Genomic DNA, 27802 nt, shown 5'->3' with positions numbered 1-27802 from the left:
TTACTTTTTCTACATCATATTTGTATGTCTCTTTAAATCACCTTGCATTTCATTTATATTTTGTCTCAATGACCTTTCATGTTTCATATGAAATGCTAATGGTGAAGACTAAAGCTTTTATTTTTATCCTGTTTTATGTGGTCTTTCCACATCCCTGACCAAGTGAATTTCCTTTTTGGATAATTAAGAGTCACAAATGAGCAGTGAGTCCGCACATGAGCTGTAGTGAAATAAATCTTATTTATACAAAATAAAGTGTTCACAGAATGAACAGTAGGGTGAGAGATCAGCTACACCAGCAATGAAATGGATGTGTCAGTTATGTGCTGTGGAGGTGTTGAGCGTGCACAAGGAAAAGAAGATGATGCACAGTGGATGTCAGCTGAAGGAAGAGTGTGCCAGTCCGGGTGAACTAGATGAACTGGCAACCCTCTACTGTCAGACAGTTGTCTGCTGCCAGGCTTGACAAGGACAGTTCTCTGGACAACAAGAGGGACATCACACACAGCCCAGTTCATCCTTAACTTAACATAGACAGACAGACAGACAGATAACGCGGTCGCAAAAATGGCTTTAATGAATGTGTTTAGTCAAATCTGCATCTGGCAACAACAGCTGAGGTGTTAACATAGTCGTGTTCACAGTTTAAATTAATATTAATAGTAATAAAATACTTTTAACCAAAAATTTGTTAACGTTCAGTCCATACTTTCACATTTACAGAGACAACCAATGCTAGTATTGTTACCCACCAAATACTGAATACATGCTGGGAAATTTACTGCTTATATTTCTTTGTTTCATGCTGTTAAAGTCCTACACCTGCCCATGTTTTATCTTAGACCTCGCGCCTAATGTAACATCATACTCAACCCTGAGATCAATTGTAACCCAGACACTAAATCGCTCCACTGCTCTATGTATCACCTGGAATTCAGTGGACTCTTCATAAACACTTTGTGTTAGGAGTATCAGCAATGGACTATCCAAAAACATCCAAATGCTTTGCAGCTTACAGCTCAACAGAGGATTCAGATTCAGCTGTTGACTGCTATTAAAGTGGAAACAGGCTTCTCCCCCCGTTCAGCTACAACACAGGACACAAACCAGTCAACACTACACTGGAAATAAGAGAAAAGAAAGAAGCATGTTCACTGAAGAGGTAAAGTGAAATTGTCATAATTTGGTATTTGTTAGCAACATGGCCACGTTAACTGGGGAAAGCTACCGGGGAAAACAAAATCAGCTATCCTCTTCCTGTTTTAGTTGTGCAGTGGCAGACGCGCTTCCTTTAAGCCGTATATTGAGGCTTAATTTTCCTGTGAGATTTTGTGCCCAGTGGCAGATAGAATTACACAGTGAGAGCGAAGATAGAGGGAACCAAACACTGTGTCTTTGGTCTACAGCCATTACACTGTGCAATCAACATTTGTGTCATAATGATAAGTTAAAGCAAAAAAACGTGTCCATTTCCACTTCAAGATCGTGAATCAGTTTATTTTAGATTTAAATTATTATTCCAGTCTGGTGCAGGCAGTTACATATCATCAGTAAAACTCAGAGTTGATAGATGTCTCATGTATAAATACAGAATAATGGAATTGTGCAGCAGTTTCAGTGCAGTGCTGTAAAACCTGCTAATACAGTTCTGCCACGTTTCTCACTTAAATTTTTTTCTCTCTGTATCTTACAATCACACACTTAGCAGAAGGAGGTGTGTCACTGATTGAATCAGCCTACTCACAACATGTTTCTGAGTCAGTGCTTTTGGAAACATAACAGAACCATAAATTAGATTATCATTTAACAGCCACACTGAACAGTCATTACCTTACACTGCATGAGCCTGCTCCTGAATGCAGCACACAACATACAGCACGTACAGCGTTTCCCCTGCTCTTGTGTCTTCAGATCTGTGGTCTAAGGAATAGGAGGAAGGAACAATATCATTGAACAATGTCCAACTGCAGTCTTACAACAACACAATAAGTCACTATTCCCCTGAAAACCCTCAATACAAGACTATCTGTAATGAAATATGTTATTATTCCTCTGCGAAACACCTCTTCCAGTTTGCCTTCCCCAGTATGATAACTTTCCCTCCAATTATGTCTGCGCTCCAGAAACACGCTACGGTGGTGGGGTGGGGGGGGGGTCTTTGTGTTAAAGAAATCTACTGTGACTCTTGAAAGGGCACAAAAGAGATCAGCTTCATTTTAAAAAAGACAGACAGAGAAAGAAACCTTTTTTTTTTTTTTTTTAAATGAAACCTCCTCATGAATGATCTCAACATTTCATTAGTTTCTAAGTGAAATGGAATGCCTGATTAAGCCCAACTCATTAGCAGAAGGTGCAGGATAAATGGGAAGGCAAAGAACTGAGGAGAGAGCGTCTCTAATTAGACTGAAGACAAAACGACCAGAGAGGATCTCTGTTATGTTATTACAAAGAGGGCTATGTTTAAAAAGAAAAAAAGATGCTCACTCACAGGAGATTAAGAGTGGTGGTACTGTCAAAGGATAAATGCCCCGATTAAAGCACACTGAAATCTACACTGGCTTTTTTAGTATAAATTTTATACCTCATTTTATGGTACAACAAATAAGAATTTGCTTGCATGTTTAAGCTTTGATGAATGTGGGTGCTTGTTGCCTAAATCAAGTTTGTAAGATTTAAAGCAGTGAAATATCTGAGAAATTATTGAATAACATTGGGTCAGGATGCTCACATCGAGGTGAAGGGAGTTAACAGCAAGGCTGCAGAGCGCACTCTGTTATGTTTATACTGACCACATACTGAGCAAGATAGGTCATGGTCATACATAATAGGGATGTATGGAACATGTGAGTAACACGTGAACTCCGCGACTGCCTGGAGCTCTATTTTGATGCTGTGTGAAAGCTCACAATCACTAAATATGTTTTTCTTAAAGCAGATAGCACAGTCATTCTTACAGCATGTTTAAATGACCACTGAACAAAAGAAAAAAAAAACATCTGTGTTCAAACAGATGTTGCATTTCAGTCCTCTTTCACACCCCATTTATGCCCATTCATGCTGGCTTGAGTCATGCCTCACAATTGTTATACAAGAATCAACTGATGGAAACTGCAGTGTCTCTCCAAATTGCACCACGTCTCGCTCATGGGCTGAACAGAAGGTTTGAGAGGTTTGCATTTAGTTACAAGACGCCCACAACTAAAAGATTAAAAAGGTACAACAGTGGTAGAAACAAGACACTGGAGTTTAGGGATGAATACACTATACTGCTGTTTTTTTTTCTCCATTGTATTTCTTGACAGCATATGGTAAAACTGATAACAACCAAGGCAACTATCACATAAGTGCAGTTTTATTAACATCAAGACAGGTTAAAGTGGTTACAGTCTAATGGAGGAAATGTGGTGGTTGAAAAAGTTACTTAGTGAGGCGTCTGGTGGCTGAATGGATAAAGTGTACACCACAGAACTGCTAAGTCCACACTTTGATTCCTGGCTGGAGGACATTTGTTGCATGCACAGCCCTCACGCCGTCTCTGTCCTAGTTTCCTGTTTGCCTCTCTCCAGACTGTCAAATCTCAAATAAAAGGCAAAAATACCATAAAAATAATCTAAGATTTATTAATGTCAAGTCAGATCAAAGTGTGAATGGTTTTATTGTGCTATGACAAATGATCAACATGCTATTACTAAACGTGCACTAAATGAGGATTATGTAGGTGTAATCTACTTTATAGGCTGCAGAAATTTCATGGAATTTAGGATTAAGTCTAGAAGACACTGGACAATTGTTTTTAAAGCCACATCCCTAAAATGTATCATCAGAAATGGTGTTCAATCGATGATCAGCGATACCTAATTATACTTGGTGCAAAAGCAAATAACTCCTCTGTTGCCTATTGCTGCTTCAAACCAGGATCTTAAAATGGAGTTGGGCGAAGTGTGGGTGTGGCACATGAAAATCACACAGTGGAAAATAATTTGTCCAGACGGGCATTTTGAGGTTTATAGTTCCACTTCATTGTTCAATGCCTTCTAATCATGAGCTACAAAGATCAAAGTTTGCACAGTGAAGTTTGATGAAACTAGACTTGCCGGCTCACGGTTGTATGTCTCCACCTACCAGCCAAGTTACCGGACGCATGGTCACAACCTTCACTTCTGTTCCTGATTTAGGGCACTGAATATGGGCCAGAAGTGTTTTTGCAGCACTTTATGATGTCACAGTGAAGTTGACCTCTGACCATTTGACTGACAATGTAATTTTATTCTATTAGACAAGTTATGGCCAAAAACATGTTTTGTGAGGTCTGCATGACCAAGACCTTTAACCACCAAAATCTAATCATTTCATCTTGAAAACATAATGACTCCAACATTGGCTGTCACTGGCGCAGAAGCCTATAGAAAAAAAAGAAAAAAGACAGCAACCACCACGGCAGAGTGATTGCCTGTCAATCAAGCTAAGTATCAGACAAAACATACCAGCTTTTAAGCTTTTGCAGCTTCTGCGTGATCAGTAATTTTAAAAATTGTCTCTAAGACATGCAGAAGTGGTCTGAACATGTGATTTTTGCAGTAAAAAAGTGAAGGCGCCCCGTGGAGTTCATTGTATAACTTAGTTTTCAGAGTGTTCATCAAAAACACTTGGTGTGTATCTGTGTGTCCTTACTGTCCGATTTTATGCCTCATGAAACACTTGCAAAGTCTGTTTTGTATATTTTTAAACTTGCATTTTGAAACATGGAGACTTTTACACTGCATTAAGGCCACTGGCTCTCGATACGCTCTGTGCAGTCTGCAGAACTGTGTATCATGCCACCATGACATTAGGCCACACTGCAGCATGCATGTGTGGCCTCATGTGCCAGTGTGTGATACAAACAATGTGGGGGAACTGTTCATAAAAACACTGGTCAGCAGCGCCGTTGGTGGTGAAAAACGTCCAGTGTAATTTAGCCTTTACTTGCCACTTCCTAAAAGGATACTCAGTGTGTCCTCCAACTAAGCTGCTTTTTTCATTCTCTGACAATATTGGGACAGCCAGGCTGGAGGGGCAAACATCAATTTTTATGGAGGACAAAGAAAAGAAGCAGGAAGTGCAGAAAGAGGGAGACATTTGTACTGTGACGGGACACATCCCATCTGTCCTTTTCTTTCTCTCTCCAGTGTGCTGGGTGATGCAATGTGTGAAAGTGTTTCTTGATAACGTGTTGGTTGTTTCTGTTGCACGAGTGCTGGTACTGTTTTTGTAAAAACACAACAACATGGAGTCCAAGGCAAATTAACCTACAGGGATAATTATACAATGTTCTCTTCTCCTCTCTCTCTCTCTCCTCCCTGATGATTTAAAAAGGTGCCGCTGCAGTTTAGTACTTTCACACAGATCTTAGATTTTACACCTTATGTGAAATGGTGATAGGTTTTTGACTGGGGCTATTGTTATTGTTATTCCACTTTCTCTTTTGTGTTTTTCATCTTTTTCTGAGTGTTTGTGTGAAAACAAGGCTCAAGGCTATGACAATAAAGAAGACTGTAAATGAGCTGAAATCATCTTAGCATGTTAAGAGCGTGATTGGTGGACGGATTTTATGCATCTGCTCACATGTTTCATGCGAGTGTGGATCACATTCACGACAAACAATGTCTTTGAACAAGTTGATGTAATAGCACAAGGAAGAACAGATCATTTTTTACACATTAACTCGACTCTGACAGCCCTTACTCTCCAATCCCCCATTTAATATAAACTTCCTCCTTTTTTCCCCTTTAAAATCTAATTTAATACAAGGTTGTAAAATTTTCAGCAATCACCACCACCCGAGGTTGTGTGTCTAAGAATGAGGTCTGCAGCATTGTTGCTTGCTACCTCCTGCACTGATAATCTGGTTAAATGACTGAGCTTCAGACATGTGGTGCATCTGTGATTAGCCACGTCCCCGTGGGAGACAGATTTATGAGCTTCAAACCGCATTGTTTTATTCTAAGTCAGATACTAGGTATTGGAAAGCTAAGGCATGTTCCATTATGTTGGCTTTCTCATATGGCTCTTTTTTTTTCTTATTAATCCTGCTTTAACTGCAAGATTTAAAGGCTGTTTGAATGTTTAATTAATGTAAGCTTCGAGAAGATCCTCCCAACAGCACCTCACAGATGTACCTGTTATGAATACACACACACACACACACACACACACACACACACACACGTAAAGAGCCTCCACCACACTTCCCTCACATTCAGTACGTACTGCGCACTCAATGTGTAACTTCTCATAGGGGCATAATTACGTTTGTGGTGTAAACTGGATAATTAGCCATGTCTCCACTTAGCTCTCAGCTGGAGCCACGGAGAAGAGCGAGCACTGCGGCAGACAGAAACATCACATCTGCTGACTGTGATTCAGTAGCAGCATAATGAAATTCCTACACTACAAAACACATGCTAGCACAATGAGAATGATCCATATGTTGTATATACAATCATCATTTCCCCCTTTATGTTTAGCCCTCCACTGCTGAAGTACCCTTTATGTGAAAACAATTGCACTACTCAGTGTCGACGCCCACATGAATATGAGGATGGAGTGACCTGGTATTTGTATTCTCACACATTAGAGAATTTTAAGACAATCTTCTGATTCATCTGATTCTAATCAGAATCATTGGCAACTATCGAGCCAAACATCATACATCAGGTTTTCAATTGCATCTCAGTCCCACACCCCACTGCTGACGAAGAACTTAGACTACGATATGCGGTTGAAAGCTCCAGGAAACAGCTACTGAGTAGATCAATCAGCTCTCCCACTCAACCTATTTACTTCATGACTGACAGCTTTAGGCTGCTCTTAGTGTCATGTTAATGCTTTAAAAAATTAAGTATTCATGATTTTGACAATAAACTCTTCACTGAATCCACCTGTTTTGTTGTCACTCCAGTTTCCTTGGTGCTTGCACTTACTGTTGTGCATGTGCCTTTGTTCCTGACTTATGTTGCAATTAATTCACTTCAGAGGACAGTTATTTCCAACCAGAAAAATTACGAGCAACTCGTCTTCTTAGGGCAGGCAGGATATAAATATGTGCACAGTCAGTAGAGCGTAATTGTTTACACAAATGAAAGGGAGGAGGAAAAATGATGGATAAGGTGACAGGCTGTCACATAATATTTTACACTAATTTAGAGTCAGAATATTACACACAAAAGTAATTTCAAATGTTATTTACTAATCTAGCCTAAGTAATTAGTTTTCATCTTGAGTTTTTTTTTCTTCTTCATTTAATATTTCTGTGGACACTGTTATATTGAGGATATCATTCCATCATACTCTCTGAAGTAGGGGGTTATAACATTTGAGTTCTGAGTTGTCTAACACAGCATTAAAACCTACAGGTGACAAGCTGTTAAATCAGCATTTACTGATTTTATGGCCACCTGGGGCAGTGCAACAAGCTGCCATCTTATAAGGGTTTTTTTTTTTTTTTTGCAGAAAACAGCTGCCTGATATATTGGGAGATGATGCTGATAAGAGCATGAGAGTAGAGCTGAGCATTAAGACTGTGAGCCATAAAACCAAAACAAGCTGAAAGACTCTAAAGCACTCCGTGAAGCTGCAGAGCACTGCAGAGATGTGCGATAATCTGCGCATGAGATTCTTTTTACAAAGTAAATTCAAATTCCACAGTAATTTGATTAATTGCTAATAAAGTTATTGAGAATGCTGAGACAGACAGACTAAATATTTCATTTTGTTTTAACAAGTTGTACAGACAGCATGTAACTGTGTTTTACTATCAAGTGAGGCCTGAAACTTCAACAATGTGATGGTGAAAACAAGCCCATTAATCATGAATATAAAATTAGTTAAAATCGCTGCCATACCTCTCTTCCTCTTACTACCTGGTAATGGAAAAGTAGAATAAGTAGAGCCATCCCCGTAGGTGCATCTAATCCTGTAGATAAGCAAAACAAACAAGGAGTTATCACAGTCATCTCCCTCTGATCAGATTAGAGGTTATGAAGACAGAGGCTTACGACAGTTATCTACTGGCTCCTCCTGAGGACGCTACAGGTGCACATGGAGATCACATGGACTGACTGAAAAACACTGAGCCGCTGGGTGGGCACATTGCTAGGAATTAATAAACACTAGTATTAGTATTACTTTTTGAAATGGTCCTTGTCATCAACATCTTGCACAGTTGTCGTGTTCTTACCACTGTGAGGGAAGTGAGGTTTTAATGAAACTCAGAATTATGTGTACCGTTTCTTTTTTTGCTAGCAGGACACAGAATCCAGAATCAAGCAGAACCAACCACAACATGCAGAAAACAGGTGGGTGTCAAAAAAAAAGAAAAGACAAGGCAGCCTGGCCAATCTGACAAAGGCCAGCAAGAAAATGTCAGCTGTGTGTGTGTGTGTGTGTGTGTGTGTAAATGAGTTGAGGCAGACAGCAGGTCACAAGAGCTGATAAGGGAAACAGCGACAGGTGTGCAGAGGTGGAAGACGCTGAGGGAGCCTGGTGGACAGGTGAGGAATGACACTGTCAGTCAGGCCAGTGATGGTTCACCCAAATCATTCCAAAAAACACACAAAACCATCTTATATTATTTACTGTAGTCAACATGCAAAAAAGGTAGTTTAGGTTTATTTGCCCAGTTTGTAAGATTTTTGTCTCCACCTTATTACAATTGACAAGGATGAAATTTCAGTCTCTTACTTAGAAAGATGATTAATGATAGTTTTGGTATTCATTAAATTATACATGATAATCATCAGCATACTCACATTGTCATTGTGAGCATGCTGACATCATTTAGCTCAAGTATGTCATCACAGAGCCTCTAGCATGGCCGTAAACTTATCACCCAGGTTTCCTTTAAAATTAGATCTTTGTCACAAGATTTAAGGCATTTTTAAAAAATAAGTTATTACGATCACAATGATAACCGTTATTATGATAATTTGTGGTGTTCACAGCTTTGAGAATAAAATACTACCTTTCTGAACAATCTGTTTTCATAGGAAATACTTTCTAGTGAAGACATAGTCCTCATGAAAACTGCTGGCAGTGTGTGCTGTGGATTAGAGTAACAGTGACTGCTTCTGATTGATATTGTCAAAATGTTAATGTACCCCCCAGTACTTTAAAGCTTAGCAGAACTATAACCTAATTCTCATCAGTTTGATGTATAGAGTTAATTTACCTTGGAATAATGTAAAGCTTTGTATTCCTTTTTTGCAATTAAAACATTCAAGCAAAAATCACTCCCTCCAAATAAAAAACATAAGGATTGCTTTTGTAGAGGCACCCTTCTGGCCATATGTTTTATAATTATAGAGGGAAACATCCGAAGAAAAGGCGGCGTGCTCTTGGAGGCAGTAAAGTGACATTTAGTTCGGCCATCCACAGGTTGTTTTCCAGCCCACTGATATTTTATCAAATTACTGTGAACTTGACTGTGGCTGAGTGGGGGAAGCTGGATTTATAATTGTGGCAGAAGCAATCATAAGAGGCATTGCAATTTGGATGCCATGCATTACAGGTATTTGTGCTTATACCTCCCACCCACCACAGGCATACTGAAGCACAGGATGCAGGTTTGTTTTGCTTTGCCAGCCTGTGGTTGCACCAGGTAATATATACACATGCACATACAGACGGATGACAAATTACTGGAAAAAACGAAAAGAAAAACCAGAATACAACCATTAAACCAGCTTTAATGCTCCTTAGAATAAATCTACAAATCTGATCTCTACTGGAGGGATGAGCATTGATCCAGAATATATTCCCCCGTCTGGTGTTTTGATGAAGGTGGAGCCCACTGTCTAACCAGTCAGCCCAACATCTCCCATGGAAACTTGAAGCCTCCAGCTCACATTCACTCAGAGTGGACTTTTCAGTGAAGTAGGACTTGTCTTACACCTAGCAGTCCATCTTTTGGAACAGAACATATTTGCATATTCATAGATTTTATTCCCCCCCCCCCCCAAATGAGGGAAAAGAAGTAGCTGTACTTTCAAAAAATGTATTTCAGAAAAAATACCAACTTCTAAGATCCTCTCCTAACTGTACCACGGGCTGAACTGCATGAACCAAACCTTTAGAAACGAAAGAAAAGAGGCTAATTTGATTGATGACTGACACCGGCCCCTACCACATCTTAATAATATATTTCACATAATCACACCGTTTCCACCTGCACTTCAATTGTGCCACATGCCCCCAGCTTTGAAATATCCAAAAGTCAGCTACCACAGTGGGAGTGCAACACTCTGCACCACTGATCCTTTAGAACAGGGCCCAGAGACACCCATTTGCTGGTTGATAGCAGGCACAATAGACAAAAATATTATTACAGTGTTTTAAGTAATGCCTACTATTCACACATTTTTCTCTTAAATTTGTGTCTCCTGCTCGCTTGATATAACCACTGCTCTCTTTACCAACATTATAAGTGCAGCAAGTTCTGATACCATCCCTGAGAGGAGCTGCAAAAACATTCTAGTAAATCATTAAACAAAGAGGAAGTAGTCATGTGCAATGGTCCCAATTCAGCTCTATAAAATACTCTACACACTAATAAGATTAATAAAAGAAATAGTCAAACCATGTTGTATAGTGACAGATTGTGTAGGTAAAAAGCAAATCAAATGTTCCAAATTTAACGACATAATATGTGGTTGGTCCAGGCCGTCTAGAACGACATGCAGAAGTGTCTCCTGATCTGACGCCATCTTTGTTGAGGCTGGGCATCTTTGTCATGTTTATAATAAAACAAGGGGACAACTGTGATGGTTCAATCGCGTCTCCTGGAAATTAGGTTCATATTAAACTAAACCACAGCACCAAATTTTGTATGAAATGTAATCTCTGCCTGCATTATGTTCACATTTTTTGAATTAATGAAGCTGTGGTCTGGTTAGGTTTAGGCAACAAAAGCACTCTGGTTTAGGTAGGAAAGATTGTGGTTTTTAGGTTTTGTGGTTTGTATACATTATTACTGCATCCAGAAAAATCACCTTTCAAGTTACAACCCATCACGTGCCTCGATTCATGTTGTTCACAGCTTTATGAACTGACTCGCACTGGAAATTTAAAATCTTTCCATCTCTGAAGAGTTAACATGCAGAAGTGCAGGCACATAGTGTGCACTGTGCATGCTGGCCTTGGTTTCAGTATGGCCTCTGGCTCTCCAAGTGGAGCAGAGGAAAAAAAAACGTACATGAATGCCCTCAGGCCAAAACTGTTTATGATGGAGAGAGAGATGGCAAAAAGGGAAGGTTTATTTAACTGGTGGTGGGTAGGAGAGAAACAAAGACAAGATGATGAGAGGCAGCATGGGGTGGAAGAAGAAATCGATGAGGAGCTCAGAGAGAAATGATGATGATGTGGAAACTGTATGAAAAAGAAACACATACAGTAGGTGTAAAGGAAGGCAAGAGGGAAAGACAGATGAAGAGAATAATGGAGCAAGTGGGGTGTTGAAGGGGGTTTGGGTAATTTATGTAAGAAGTGGCAGGGGGCAAGAAGGAAAGAATGACCTCCTACGGGAGAGAAAAGTTAAGAGTTAGAGTGAGAAATCTGCACCGATGGCTCCCTGCTGAAAACATATATCATGAAAGTCCAGAATTCTGCACAATACATGTGCTGCTGCTGCTGGAGCCCTTTTATACTGAGATAACACAGATCATACATACATTAATGCACCACACACACACAGTCACATCACAGAAAATGGAGCCTATAAATACTCCCGTGGGACTGAAGTGACATTGATAACAGTGAAATTCTTGAGCAGAAACAGGCAGTCAAATCATCTATTAAAATATTCGGTAAGAGCAGTTGGCCAACTGATGAGCACAGTCCTCATTGAGCTTTGGAGAAAAACAATTTATTTTTCCTGCCAGTTGATGCATGTTGTGGATTAAACAAGATTTTTTTAGTTATGCACATCAATGCACAACACAGATAGCTGATGGGAAGCTGTGTGCTGGCTGGATTCAGTTTTTTTCCCTTGAATCTGACCCCCTGGAGCACTGTTCACAAACAATGTTCATATAATTGTTTGAGTATTTTTCAGACATTAAACAAATTGAACCCTCTAAAAGAACAAAGTGTGTGATATTTGAAATTTGCACTTTTCCTTTGTTTTAGACAAACAACCCCCTCATCTTCATTTACACTTTTGTTTCTTTGTATTACACTTTCCTAACACAGTCTTGTACGTAGTCTGACCTAGTATTGTACTTGTTGGATTTCAAATGTATTCAATATTGACTTGAACTTTACAAGAGCAGATCTTTTGTTTATATCTGTTTAATGGCAGGTTATATACTGCCACTAGAGGTCTAGTGAGACAACAGGATCTAGTCTGGGATCTATCTGGGATCCAAACAAATGCTTTGTAAGCTACACCTCCAGCCTCCCTTTGACCACAGCTACCCCTCCCTTCTTGTTCTTAGCAAGGTGTTGCGAATCCCAGAAAAAGCAACCCGTAAACACCCAATGAGAAGCACAACTATAAATAAAGTTATAATAAATTGTGTACACAGGGAATAAAGTTACCCTGTGTACACAAGAGCCAACAAAACAACCCAGCCACAAGCATTAACCCACTCTTGCATTGCTGTGATGTGCTCCACAGCAATGCTGATAATGAGCCAACCAGAGATAGCAACATTTTAGATATGTAACCGTATGTACACGACTTATTTACGCATCCAGAATAAGAAAGGCTAGTTCCAAACCAAGCTGGAGCCGTTTAGCAGCTCATAAGGCTCTCCATCTTGGTAAAGCCAGACCAGTATTGGCTTCATGGGTCGGACTGGAAAGAAAATCAGCCTTGGGCCCATTTGCAGGGAAAAGCACTGACGGAGCCGGTAAAAACTTAAAGGACGTTTTGATGGGCCACCAGGCCAGGATTTGAGCTGGTACTCCCCCTGGCCAGTCTACCTGTGCTCTGGTCTTATCTCTTTCTTTGTTGGAGACCTTTTTAAGCTGAAAAACTTGAGGGTTGCCTTTACCTTAACATTGTGTACTACACTGTCATCTTGTGTGCGGGAGGCCATGGTCTTTATATATGTGGGGAGGGCCAGCAGTTTCACAGATAGGGACTCACATTAACTAATACACACACCATGATGGATGTGTCATTAAGCAACTGTTTATTAACAAGTTCACCATATCAAAGCGACGATGTGTCAGTGTTGTGTTCCCAAACAGATACACAATCTTTAAATCGAATCAAATTTTGCTTTGGTCAACAGTCATCTGAATAAGAACGACTTAATGTAACTTTGTTTGCTTCAGTGGCTCAAACAGGGAAATAATACTCACATTTGTTTACCTAGGTAATGCAAATTATATTGCACATGCTATCACAACAACTACTCACCCAACCAAGTAGTCGTGATCGTATAGTGGTTAGTACTCTGCGTTGTGGCCGCAGCAACCCCGGTTCAAATCCGGGTCATGGCAATAATAGACAGGTATGTTGTTTTACGTATACTTACGGCATTTGACTTGTGTTCTCTACAAAATACTAAACCGCAACATTTACGTGCAATCCTGTCCCTGAAAAGAACTTGAATCCTTCATTCACAGCTTTCATGGAGCCACTGTTGCTGTTGTAGAAAGGACTTGTGGTGCAATGGATAACATGTCTGACTATGAAGAATATGGAGTGTGTGTGTGTATGTATATATATATATATATATATATATATATATATATATATATACACATACATATACATACATACATACATACATACATATATATACATACATATACATACATACACACACACACACACACAATATCAAAAATATATCTGTCCATATCTGTTGTTTCCATACCCACTCCTCTATATATCATGTATCAAAATATAGCAGTCAAATGGTAGGTAAATGGCTTTTTAACGGTTGCTAAAAATAGAGCCTGAATCCTTCATTCACAGCTTTCATGGAGCCACTGGTGCTTTTGTATTTAAAGAAAGCCGCAGAGGTGGAAACATGCTATATCACAACTACTCACCCAACCAAGTAGCCGTGATCGTATAGTGGTTAGTACTCTGCGTTGTGGCCGCAGGAACCCTGAGTCAAAAATAGGTCATGGCAACAATAAACAGGTATGTTTTACTTTGGTGCGTCACGTATACCTACAATGTTCTCTACAAAATACTGAACTGCAACATTTACATGCAATCCTGTCCCTGAAAAGAACTTGAATCCTTCATTCACAGCTTTCATGGAGCCACAGCTGCTGTCGTAGTGATGGCTTGTGGTGCAATGGATAACATGTCTGACTACAGATCAGACGTTTCTAGGTTTGACTGCTGGCTAGCTGGACTTCAATTTTAACTTGTAACCTGTCCATCATTTCCATACCCCCTCCTCTATATACCACAAATCAAAAGATAATAGTCAAATAATAAGTACATGGCCTTGCAACATGTGCTAAAAAGAGCCTGAATCCTTCATTCACAGCTGTCATGGAGCCACTGTTGCTTTTGTATTTAACTACTCGTCATATTAATTGTAAAGACAAAAATTGGTCCACGAAGAAAATATACAGTGATGGATCATATTTGGTATTCTTTTGTTACAGATAAAGTAGAGGAATCTTTGGTATTCATAGGTGGAAAAATGGTATCACGACAACAACTCTAATCCTTTATGGGACAGAAAGCAGATGTAAGGAAAGATATCACCTCCACTTCAGTATTGCTCTTATTTATGTATGTTTTTAAGCTTCAAGTGGGCAAGCACTGTAATAACAGAGAGAACTAAGGGTTGTATAAGTTTTTAGACTTAAGAGATGAAAAAAAAAGAGATATTAAACAATTAGAGGAGAGGAGAGGAGAGCGTTGGTAAACATTATGGACATCGATAAAACCAAGTTATGATGAGTACCCGTGCTTGTAGTTCTTTCATGGTAGCTGTATTATAGTCTCTGATCAAAAGGTCATAATTTAACTGTAAATTAGTTACATGGAAGTTTTAGCTAACGTTGGCATTAACATTTGTTTACTTACCAGTCTAGAAGAAACGTTGCCTTTCAGCGTCCAGTCGGCCCTGTAGAAGTAACGCAGCTCGGAGGACCTATGACCTCTTGTACTGTGAACACACTACTTAAAAAGCAAACATCTCCAGCACCTGCTCCCGGCTAGAAACCACGTTCGACGGCAGAGCAAACTTACATAGCTACAAAACTTACAAACTACATAGCCCCATTAAAAATCACAAAAAGGGGAAAATAAATCCCATGGACAACGTTAACTGCATTGAGTTACAGAGGCTAGTGAGCTAGAGTCAGACTTTGGTTCTTTGGTTCTCCATAGTCCACCTGCACAGGTGTTTTCAATTCTGCTCTCTAATTAGCTCTCTTTTCAAGAAAGTGTGGGCGTGTCAGTCAGCAGAGGTTGAAAGCACCTGTGTGGTGAACCGGGTTCAGGACCAGGAAATCTTTCCGTTGTAAAAACAAATGTTATTTGAATGATACATGTACACAGTATCGCAATGAAAAGCAAGTGTGTGGGAGGCCTGTGTCTCCAGTCTAAATGTTTGCAAACTAATGGTTTGGTGTAACTATAGGTCTGCATGTACCAGGTCTTTGGGCAAGTCTCGCGCTCACACACACACACACACAGGAGCACTTGACTGAACTACAGTGTGTTTTAAGATAAGACTACGGACAGATAGACTGTGATCGGGACTACAGCCTCTGAGATAACCACAGCTCATTTCCATTTGCTGTCCTTGTTGCCTCAGACACATTCTGGAGATAGAGACGAACTGCATATTCACATGACAGAAGGTCCCACATTCACAGAGAGAAGATATGACAACCTTACCAGCAATTCGGTTCACTACTGCTTAGCACATCACATTCAGATAAAGTTCTCAAAGGATAATACAGGAAGAAAAATGTATGGCTATTTTTCTTCTCTTAATCTTTACTATGTCCTCCCCTGTCCCACAATGCCTTAGGGCCGGCTGAGGCTGCAGAGTGACGTGTCTCCGTCTTAAGTCTCAATCACAACCAAGGCTTCAAGTTGGAAATGACTTTCTGATCTCATGGACTCGGTTGTAGATTTACTGAACAGAACACAGAGTTACTCTCACTTCATCTGCTTAAACCATCAAATAATAAATGTCTGATTAGATTTTTGACTGGGCAAAGTTACAGAGTAAAACAAACCTCATAATTAGGTGAATATTAGTTGTTTGAATAGTGTGGGACCATTTGTGTTTATCAGTGAATCCACAGCCTCCACGCACTACGAACAAAAGGAAGACAGAGATAATGGGACAAACCTGAGGGAAAGGTGACACTGGGATGAAAAGATCTGTGTGCGTGTTTAATCTCCCAAACCTCTGCACACAGCATGGCAGACAGCAGGCAGGAGATGGTACCGATGGTGCTCGGAGTGAGGGGAGCAGGCGGCGTGCTGCCAACATAAATCAGTGTCATGCCCTTGAGCCACACCTTAGTAGAGAGGCACGCCACTGAAGCGCTGTCCTTGCTTTCCAGTGTTTGTATGTGTACCCGTATTGAATATGAAGCAATTTGAAATGTTGATACGGACATTTCATTTCAAAGTGGTTCAACGCAAAACAGCTATTTATGAAAAATAAAATGCCTGATTCAATTTAATTTAGTACTTTCTTTGACACCACACAAGACACAAACATGTTTCACAGTCACAAAATATGAAGGTACGATGGAAAACCAGTAGGGACAATACGGCCTAAATTTATTATACAATAGTATATAACAATAATTCCTAATGATAGAATAAATTGAATTTATTCGACCTGAATTTATTCCTTTGAGTTTGTTTAAGTTTTTGCTAAAAATCAACAAGCTTCCTAGCTACAGTGACCCAGCAGTTGTGGCAATATTTGCAACAGATCCTACTTTCAGTTTATTGGCATTAGTAATGCATTATTTACTTTTTTCAATAACATGTACTTAAAGGATTACAAGTTGAAATTCAGTGTTTAGATTACAGATACTTCCCGGAAACTCTCCTTTACTTTGACATTTGGAGGTCAGCTTGTTCCCTGGAGGTTTGATACCAGACTGGATTCTCTGCATGCAAGCTTTCACATATTTGTGCACACTCAGGGGAGCTGGCGGGTGTGTTACTGCACTTCTGAGGTCGGGACTTCTGGAGAGCTCCGTGCACACTGAGGCTGGGCGAGCTGCAGGATGGGCAGTGAAACTCCAAACAAATTGTATGGCTGCTTGTTTGTTTAAGTGCAGTATCTTGTTCTCTATATCTGCGTGTGCTAAATGAAAAACATGAGACATGAGGTGGTGGAGGATTTGGAGTCAAACAGGAGATGACAGTTGAGTGTTGAGCAAGTTGCTGCTGAGTAATACAGAATGTTTTTACTTTTTCAATGAGTCATTTGTAATGATTAACTGATTATAGTTTTCCAGTAACAACAACAGCAACAGTAATAAAGACAAACACTGTTTACACATCTTTTTAATAACTTTTCTCTTCTTGGATATTTTTTTGGAGAACAGAAAGCAAACCAAAATGTACAGAAAAAATCAAACAAAGATCAGTTTAACAATCAATAGACACTGTGAATAGTTAAAAAGACATGCAAACACATGCATCTCCCACACACTTTTGCCACGCCTTCATTTTAAAAAACGAAACAATGAAAAACTAAATAGATCTGACTCATCTACATCTTACTCAGCTAACACAGAGCCTCATCAAGACACACTGAGCTCAAATGACATGAGTCATTTGTAAAAGAAAAAAGGGAAAGTGCAGCGATCTATTCAACACACAAAAGACATAAATGAAAACAGGTATAGAATACACCAATATAAAACAGACAAACCTCTTCCTTAAAATGTCATTAAACTAAAAGTTAAAAGTCATTAACATCACTTTTCCAGCGTTTCACAACTGTTCTGTCGAAGGAGTTGAACATCTAAATATCAGCCTTTTGTTTGGCTGCCATTTAGTCAGATGAATCACTGGCTGTCCCTCTGCTGCCTCTGTCAGATATGCTGTTATCTCACTAGTGGAAAAAGTCAGACTGGTCAGAGACCAGTCAAAGGCATGTTTAATTACCAGGCAGCCATTTGGATGACTGGGACCAAGTTCAGCTGGCCAATTTTCGGATGTTACTGAGGAGTCTCCTGCTGTATTCCCTGTGGTCGACTGGTTGAACTTCCATTACAGTTACCTTCACTCGACTTTCATCCTGAGGAGGGAAGAAAAACAGTCTTGAATTTCTAACACCTTTGATCAGCATCATTCAAAAGTGGACTCAAATAAATTCTATAAGAATGTAAACCAACAGATGGTTTAATAAGTGAATGGATTTAAATTGTAACCAAACTCCAAGTGCCAATCTGTGTAAAACTGGGTGCCTGATGGTGGTTTTGGTGGAGCACTGAACCGTCCGTCAGCTACTGGCTGCTCTTTGGTGCCTCACTATAGATCAGTGATCCCAAAATCTTTCAATCTAACAAAACTTGCAGATCTGAGTCCACAGACTGGCAATTCCTTGTCTTGTTTTTCCATTTATACCAGGGATAAGAAAGCTAGGTCACACAGATATAATGAGATTGGCAATACCACTCTGAATGCAACAACAACGTATATCCAGCTCCCAAAGGAAGCCAGCATCTGTGCAATGTTGTAGATTTTAATGTGCAGCCTAAGTTCAGTTTGGCGTTCCCAAGATACTGCGCTCTCAGGAATGGGACGTACGTGGGCTCACAATGACCTTGACTTTTCACCACCAAAACCTAATTAGTCCATGTTTGAGTCAACGTTCATGCTTGGCATTCCTGAGATATTATGCTCAGGAGAACACAGAACATGTGATCACGAGAACCTGAAAAGACATCCAGTCATAGCTGGCTGTCACCGGCTGACCGTGCTCAAAAGCAGTAACTTGGTCTAATGTATGACAAGACTTACCAACCTGACTGGACTGCTAACCAGCTAGCCACAGTTAGAGGGCATATTATAACCTCTTGTATTATAAATGCAACCATGGCTGAAGGTAAGACTGGTAAGTAGACAGCTGTTAATGCTAGCATTGGCTATGCAGCAATAGCAAAACTTACAAACAGCTCCTTTAAGACATAAAGCCAAGAAGTCATTTCCATTATAATTGCACACACAGTAAGTAGCATTAATATCGAGCCAGTTCATTAATCAATTAGCAATTCAGCCAGCATAAAGAGCATCAAATATTTAACACTTTCCCATTATCTCATGTGTGATTCAACACCTCTGCTTGTATTTTCAATTTGCATCTACCTGAGGATAGCAGGCAAATTAAACAATACGGGTTGCTGTCAAGACAAAGGTTCCACTTGATGAAAGGTGATAACTTGTTCAAAACTAATGGTTTTCCAAAGGACAGACTACTGTGAGAGAGAAGGTTTGTTCATTTAATGTGCTCGGACTAATATTCCACACCACATCACATCAAGAGAAAACAATTACTCAGTGGCCTAACATTCACCCCTGTTCTCTAACTCAGTTTCAGATGATAGGGTGAGGTCGGGTTCCTTCCCTGAGGAATTAAACAACACAACTTCTGGAGGTTGGCACACTGACAGAACATGTATAAACATGCAGCAAAGAGCCAATACACACCTCTTACTGATGCCACTGAATAATAAAATTACATAAAACAAAGGATCCCTGGAGAGAAATTTGTATAACAAAGCGGTAGATAATACTTGACAGCGATAGGTTAGATGTGATTGAGAATTATATCAAATTCACAAACTGCGTGTGTGGCTTTAATGACTTCTCTGTTAATATGAATGTACAGTATTCATTGAGACAAAATCAATTCATTCACTTCAGATAGATGCACAAACTGTTCATACCTGTGTGTACATTACTACTACAGTAGTGTCTCATAGAGTATCAGACAACCATACAGCCTGGAGCAGATATATAGGCTCAATAAAACTTGGACTCAATGTTCTGCATCTAGCTTATGGTTGGAAATCAGATGAACTTACCGAAATTCTTTATGCATCAATAATCTTTGATGGTCTTTAAAACAAATGCAAATAGATGCTTATGTGAAAAATGAGATCAATCTGTTTTTAGTAATTCCAATCCTGCAGGCCAAATCTGATCTTAGCCATTATCTGAACTCCATTAACTCTACCTGTAGCAGAGTGCAATGGCCTCTACTGCACAAGTATCTGATTCATTGCACACTCTCCTGTCTCTGTGGGGAACCACCTTAATGAAATGTGATGTTTTTCTGCCTCTCACAATGCCTGTAACTTTCTGAAACCAACATGACAATCTAGTCCAGTTCACACAGCAACGCGCCAAGTGTGTGGAAGTGAATGAAGTAAAAAGGAAACTTAAACTTCACCATTAAAGTGATGGTTCAGGTTATTTGATGTGGGGTGTGTAAGGTACTTATCTATAGTCAGTGTATTACCTGCAGTAGATTTGGATCAGCGTGCTCCCAGTTTAGAGAAGCAGTCATATTCCAAAGGAAAGGACTGATTGATGACAAGATGAAGTCGTGAAAATATTCAAAATAACACTTGAGCTGATATTATTTTTTTGTGAGTATTTCTTTTAAGTGGCTAAAAAACATTTTTTGTGGCCCCCTTCCACAGTGGCAAATCACCCAGCTTCTGTGCCATTGTTTCTGACTGCTTCTCTAAACTGGGAGTGCCCTTATCCAAATCTACTGCAGATAATACACTGACTATAGGTAAGTACATCACACAAGCTCACATCAAATAACCTGAATTATCACTTTAAGCTCTCTATTTTCATTCTTTATACAACTATTTATGTCAGTTTTCATGTGTACAACTCTGTGCAAAAACTGTGAATATCTTCCAGCAGAGACAGTCTGAAAATGTGCACCATCATCCACATATTTAAACATATAAATATAAACACTTTTGCCTTCCAATTAAAGAGAGACAGATCGTATATCCGACATACACCTGGAAAAAGAAGCAAATGCAAATCCTGCAGAAAACTGAAGTTACCAAGTACTGACTTAGTTGAGTGCCCAAAACCTTAGCACATGCCCTTTTTTTAAATTCACAAATTAAAACCTAACAGTGCATTAACATTTGAAGAAAGGCTTATTTCAGTGTCTGTTTGCTGTAGGGGTTGTTTACTTCTTGTGTGTAATTTGCCCTGTTTTTCTGTTTACCACACATTGTATGAAGTTAATTGATAAAACTAGCCATGGCATTTTTTTTTTTTCCCAAAAGAATCCTCACTTCATCTCACTAAAGCAGGTCTGGATATTTACACACTGGGGCAATGGATTACTCATGTATGTGGCCTGAGTATTGTAATGAATGTAGCCACTTGAACGCAGTTTATCTTATTTTGCTGTATTTATGTTTTAAATTGTTCTTTATCAGTTTCTTACCTCTTTAATTTTTTTCTTGTACTGTGTAACATGAAATTCCCCACTACTGATTATTAAGGTTTGTCTAAATCACAATATAAACCTAACAGACATTTATATGAAATTGTTGATTATTCATTTTCAACAAATCTGTGATAAACTGTAGTCCAATGTTCAAGATACAGTTTTTAAAAATGCAAAATCAAGCCTAAAAAGCAAGAGATGAACCAAAGAGTGCTGCACCACTGGAATCACCAACTGTATAACAATCAGCTACAGGCTCATGCATTTTAATATTTACAGTTGATGGCAGAAAAAACTTTTGGGGTTTTGAGTGCATTGTGCTTTTTACATCTAAAAATCAGTGTGTATAATCTGTGCTCTGCCATAAAATAATACAAACTTGAATTTATATGCAAAAGAAGTTCAAACAGAAACTTAAATATAATCCAAAACACCATTGTTCTTTCTCTGCGTGTCCCTGCTATGAAAAATGACAAAGTATAAATCTTGTAATTTCATTAGTCTTGTTAAGATCTGACATTTCGTCACATTAACCCATTTTTATGAAAACACTGTGGTAGATGTCAGATCTCTTCGTCTATGGGAAAGAGGCTGAGAGAGAAAAACGCTCTGTAAATCTCAAGTGAATCACAGACTCTCTCTGTGCTCATCTTTTTGGATCACTTTGAAATAAAAACAGTAAACCTTGACTAACAACCACTGAAAATGAGTACTGCATACACTGATTTGTACTGTACACTGTAGAAGATGTGTCTGCTCCGAGCTCATTATCTACTTTATGGAATACAGTAATCATCAGTTTTATTTTGTTCCTGTTGGGGATTCAATTCTTGCCAGTTCCTCCAACACAAATTAATTAGATGGCACAGGAAACTTGCAGTCATGATTTCGTGACTGTAACTGTAAATTCTGTTTGTGGTTTTGACATCTTAGAAAATGTCAACAACACCTGTTTGGCACCTTACTAAGGTACAATGTAACCTCTAAAGTGTGAGTTTTTCCAGTAATTGATATATTATGCCAATCTCATTATATTTTTTTAACAGTTAAATTAATTAGGCAACAATAATGAAGTATAGTTGTATGCAAAAGTTTGGGTACCGGTGGGCAAATTACACATTTGATGAGTTGTTAGTGTTTGAAGTGGTCTTCCAGAACTTCACTTCACTTTCACCACTCTGCTTAACGGCCACTTCAGACATTTCACACAGTGGAGATTTCAAACTTGAAGTGCTTTAACTACTTGTTAAGGCCTCTCCTGATTTGTAGGCATCAATTACCTTCATTATTAGATCCTTGGTCAGTTGCTTCGAGGAGCCTGTGGTTGTTGAGTGTCACCAAAATCTTTGAAGAGTATGAAAATTAATCAGCTGTGGAAATGTTATCAGCTGACAATTCTTGACCTGCCTCACAAGTCCTAAACAGTCAATTAATGCCTAACAAGCTAATGAAGCTCTGAGTGTTTTGTGAGAAGAAAGGTGCCCAAACTGTTGCATGTGCAACAATTATTGTTGAGTTTTTTTCTGAAATGAAAAGTAAGTGCATTAATATTTGAAGAAATAATTATTTTAATGTGTGTTTGCTGCGGGGGCTGTATTTACCTCTTTGCACTTCAAAAGTGAACAAAAAATATAATTTGCCCAAACATTTGCATACAACTGTATTTGTGAAGTATTAGCTGTCGGTATGGGCGTAACACACATCGCTAAATGACGCATATGTCTCACTCTCTATGCCTCATATACATCTATACACTGCAATATACAGACTTTAATCACACCAGGGTTTTGCTGCTTAAGAGAATTATGAGGTGGCCGCCTCCATTAAATTTCATGCTGCTTCCAGCTCTCGACGAACTCTGACGGGTTATTTTCTAACAAGCGTTTTGGTGGATTTCTGTGATTTGTAACTGCAACTGCTGAGTTACGCCAATTCAGTGGCGCTGTATCGAAGCCAGAACAGTGCAACTGTAAAGGTGCTGCTAAAACTTCCAAAGAAGAAAAGAGCTGCAAATTTCTTCCAAAGAGAGTCATTTCCCCACAGCAAGGGTGTGTCAGGTGGCAGCGCCCTGATATTTCCTGGCTGTTTAGACAGGTGAATATTGTCTCTTTTGCATCCAAGCATGTTCAGTTTCTGAAAAAGGTTTCCTAAATTCACGTTACATCCCAATCAGTTCAGAATCATGAGGGCAGGTGAAACAGTGCAGACATCACCTGATTTTTACAGACAGCTCAAAAAAAGTAATAATTCGTGTTACTGATGAGATGCTATTAATTTGTCAGGTCTAAAAACCTGTGCACAACCACAAGAAGTGGAAGTGAACTGTGATGGAGAGGACCAGGAGACAGGGCCAGGAGTCAAGGTGAGGGGGTTCCGGTGACAAGTCATTAAGAGTGTTTAATGCAAAGCTGATGTTTACATGATTTTAATGTCGTATTTTATCAATCTTCCCCAAAGACATTTTAATCTGCCTGATTTTAAACTTCCTCCGGAGACAAACATACATTTGTCTTTCCTTTGTTGTGGGGCACTGTTTGTCTTTCCTCATTTCAAAATAATCAATAATGTCTGGTGGTACAAATGTGTACCACCAGACATTAAATTCTTCATTCTGTTTGTTGTTAGCTCTTCAGTTTTTAAAATGTCATGAAACTGTGCCACATGCACAAGGTGACTTCTCTGAAATTGTTATTGTTTATTATTGTCCTTTTGGAAATTCTTCAGGATTCACTAGACCTCCTTAAATATGTTGCTTGTAAAAAGCGTTTACCTGAACTAGGTCAAGGCTCAGTTCATGTGCACATGTGTGCACATAGTCAGGATGGGCCCACCTCTGCCTCAGTACACTGCACAAGTGCTTATTGTGTCTTGTAAGGCAATTTGTTCATCTTAGAGAGATTTGGTACAGGCACAGACAGGGAACAAAGTGACCAGCCAGTCTGTTGTTTTGCTCAGTAGATTACTTGAAACAGCTGCTGAAACACTTTTGACATGTTCACTTTTCCATTTCCTTTTTTTGCCAGGTGGGGCCTCTGGACTGTGATGAATGTGGGTCTGTCTGTCTCATACTTTATGTCCAGATTGCTGTGGATTCTCATGGTCCTAAGAGGACAATTTACTGGGAACATTCGTGCTGCCACATATTTGTTTTCAATGACACCGTGACTCTTCCTGTAATGCAGCACCTGCGGACAAACTGGATTTAAGTTCCACCACTGCTAAGACTATAATAAAAGCGAAATCATCAGTATGTTGTTTATTCTGCCCAACACTTGTGTGTTGTGGGCTGTATTTTAAAATGTAGCCTCCAGCAGCTGCCAGTGGTGCTTCAGGCTTTCTCTCATTAGTTGGTCAGTAGCAGTGCTACGCTGACATTTGCTGTAAAAAGTCCAGCTTGTTTTAGTTCATACGTGAATGTAACTCTTTAGTGCAATACATATCACCATATGTAAAATTAGACTGCAGCTACAGAAAGTGTCACTTTGAGTGTATTAAGCCTGAATGGCAATACGTTGCCTAAACTTTGTGTAATTCCTCATTGAAAATGTTTAACATTATCCTCCGGACTAAGAAGAAATGTCTCATAAACTCTGAGTAACATTCCTTGTAGGTTTTCCTGCGGACAGGACACAGACTATTCACAGCTCATCCTACATCTCAATCATTCCCCTCAGACTCTTGGTATGTGCCCTCTGTAGCAAATTAGTCTCTGAATAATTAAGTTAATTAGGCTTAGACAGACAATAGCTAAATGCTAATTAGTGCCTAATTAAGAGAAATGAATCCACAGCTGTATTTGTTTTCTGTTATCCAAAGTGCACTGGCTACATAACCGCTCCCTCGTCACTGTGATACTAATTGAAATGATTTCGGATTCATGTTGTGTGACTGACAGGGTGTTGTGATTATATTGCATTTTACGCATCTTGTTTTGTGGCTTTACATGCTCGGGGCCAAAGTTCAGGGGGAGATAATAACCGACGATGAGTCTGGTCGGTACACATTCATGGATGGCCTGCAGCTAATTAACACTACACTGCAATGTAGCACACTTTAACACCAGGGGATGATTAACATGAAAGAATGAATTTTCACTTTTAGTTTCACTATTTGGAAAACATTTCACCTCTGTCTGCAACTAGTTCCTCCTAAAGGTTGCTGCTGATCAGTAAATACTTGATACCAATCAAAACATAAAATCTGTAGACACTGCAAGCATCACACGGTGTCAATGGAGAAAGTGCTACTTGGATCTGACAAAAACAGAATCCTGTGTGGTTGATTAATATTAAATGAAGCAATTTTCAATTACAATTTCATAACTAAGAAATGGTCACTGTCATATGAAATAAACTGCTTTAACAGACACACACCATTATTACTGTATGAGAGGAATAAAATGCCAGTTGGTTTAGTTTTTCAGAACAGCGATAAGTTTGTAATAGACATGAACTGGTCGATTAGGGTTGAGCACTCCTGCAAAGAAAAATCTTGCAGCTAGTAGGACAGTGATGAGCACCACTGTACTGTATGTCATTATATTTAGTTCTTTTAATCCTGGAAAATAAACTGCACTGTATCAAATTCTACTGTTTATAGCTACTTACATTGTACGTCTCCAGTTTGACTCTGTTTTTAAAGATGTATGTTGTGAAGGTAGCTTTCTGGAAGACTTCATCAAATGCGGTCTCGTCCTACACACACACACACACACACACACACACACACACACACACACACACACACACACACACACACACACACACACACAATAAAAACAGAAATGCAAAGTCAGGGTTTTCAGGAAGTAGTCTGTTAAAGTAAGACCTCCTGAAAAAGCTATAAAAGAAATTTTCTTGTCATATGTGAACAGACAAGCTTTAGAAGAACTATGGGTAGGAGTGTATGTGTATGTGTGTCTGTGCACGAGTCTCACTGTGTCTCTTAACTCTCCCAGTGTTTCTGCACTGTGACCCAACAGGACCTCAGCTGTCTCCTGGAAGCATGTCACCCACTGGTTATCCCCGAAGTCTGCTAAGTTGGCCTGAGTCAGACAGACAGAGATGAGAAAGGGGAGAGAGATTATTTATGCGTGTGTGTGTGCATGTGCGATCACAGAAGATACAATATTTCTCTAAGTCAGCATCACTGTGTGTCAATGTGTTAATGATGTGCACTGTATGCACTTTGCACTTACAGAAAGTAGGAGTCTGTATTTAAAGTTGGGGAACTCTCGGTTACACTTTTCGCAGCGGTACAGTCCGTTCTGTTGGTCTATGACCTTCTTGTTGCAGTCTGCAGATGGACAGGCCTGGTACAGACAATTCTCCTTACGAGTGTAAAGCACTGTCGCCACGCAGCTGAAATAGTCCGCCTGAATAGAGAGAACAAAAACAGGACAGGAAGAAATCTAATTATGGGGAGAGAACTGCACAATCAATAAAAACCACTAAATCACATCAAACTGCTGCAATTTGAACGTCTAAGAGGCTGCAGTTAATTTGCAGGTGCTGTCCCCTTACACAATATTGTGCTGAGGAGAAATCTAACCTGAAAATCAAGTTACATACTAGTGAAATCTTCCAAACCAAATGAACCTTCAAAACAATCATTTAACTGCAGAAAATGTTTGTATTGCATTTTGTATATTTTATTTTAAACTTAGTGATCATCAGTTTAACTGGCACCGCTCTTATTTGAATGTGGCTGCTTGTAGAGCTGGCAGATGTTAAAATCATGAAGAGAACTGTGGCTGTCCTTGTGAGTGCCTGATAGTTGCCTTGTTCAATTAAAATTTAAGAACATTTCGTTCGAGTCTTGAGTAAAAACTGTTACCAAGAGGTTCAGTTACATTTTCAATGTGACAAAAATAAATTGCACAAGAATTTAAGCTCATAAATCGCTGTATAGACATAGAACAGCTTCTCATACAAGGCTGCCTCCATGAGGCCACAAATGTGACTATTCCACATATCCCTCTCAACAGATAATTATGGACTTCTTAGCCTAAAAATTAATACTGAAAAAGTGTAATATTTATGAAGACAAAGCTCCTTTACTGTTGACATTGAAACTATCTTCTTCATTGAATATGAATATGAATATTAGAAGCTGGCAAAGTTTTCAAACTTATCTTCCTTTTACAAATAAATAAGGATTCAGTAGGTCTCATTTTGAGTTTGAATGGTAGAAAAAAGAAATGCTGCCCCTGCTGAAGAAGTGGATCCTGTCTGTATGTACAGAATTTCATCAGCAGGAGATACACAGGTGTGATTGTACAGACTTTAAAAAGCCATATTTCTGTGTGCCAGAGGTTTGAGTACTGCACAGAGTGTCGCTACACTTTAAAAAGCAGCCGTCCTAAA

General features: G+C 39.3%; 1 protein-coding gene and 1 long non-coding RNA gene across 5 annotated transcripts in view; both read right to left on the bottom strand.

Moving 5' to 3' along the window:
• Nucleotides 1–456: 456 nt before the first annotated feature.
• Nucleotides 457–16715, bottom strand: LOC139637491 (uncharacterized). Its single transcript, XR_011694602.1, has 5 exons — nt 15044–16715; nt 14044–14102; nt 7884–7954; nt 1831–1920; nt 457–1121 (listed from the first exon to the last, which is right to left on the bottom strand). It is a non-coding gene; the product is annotated as an uncharacterized lncRNA (long non-coding RNA).
• A 773-nt stretch (nt 16716–17488) lies between these two features.
• LOC139637473 (replication protein A 70 kDa DNA-binding subunit-like) overlaps nt 17489–27802 on the bottom strand; it is a 41276-nt gene continuing 30962 nt past the window's right edge. For all 4 annotated transcript variants that reach the window (XM_071506209.1, XM_071506208.1, XM_071506207.1 and 1 more), the window contains 4 exons: nt 26635–26811; nt 26374–26481; nt 26045–26131; nt 17489–18245 (listed from right to left, as the gene is read on the bottom strand). In XM_071506209.1, coding sequence (XP_071362310.1) covers nt 18144–18245; nt 26045–26131; nt 26374–26481; nt 26635–26811 — 474 coding nt within the window. In that variant the 3' untranslated portion in view covers nt 17489–18143. The remainder of the gene's footprint in view (nt 18246–26044; nt 26132–26373; nt 26482–26634; nt 26812–27802) is intronic.

Source organism: Trachinotus anak, unplaced genomic scaffold (genome assembly GCF_046630095.1).
Source record: "Trachinotus anak isolate AG129_WGS33_773 ecotype Australia unplaced genomic scaffold, CSIRO_AGI_Tana_v1 ptg000020l, whole genome shotgun sequence".
In the NCBI taxonomy this organism is placed as follows: Eukaryota; Metazoa; Chordata; class Actinopteri; order Carangiformes; family Carangidae; genus Trachinotus; species Trachinotus anak.
Note: the sequence above shows the minus strand (reverse complement) of the source record. Positions and strands in the feature narration are given on the sequence as shown.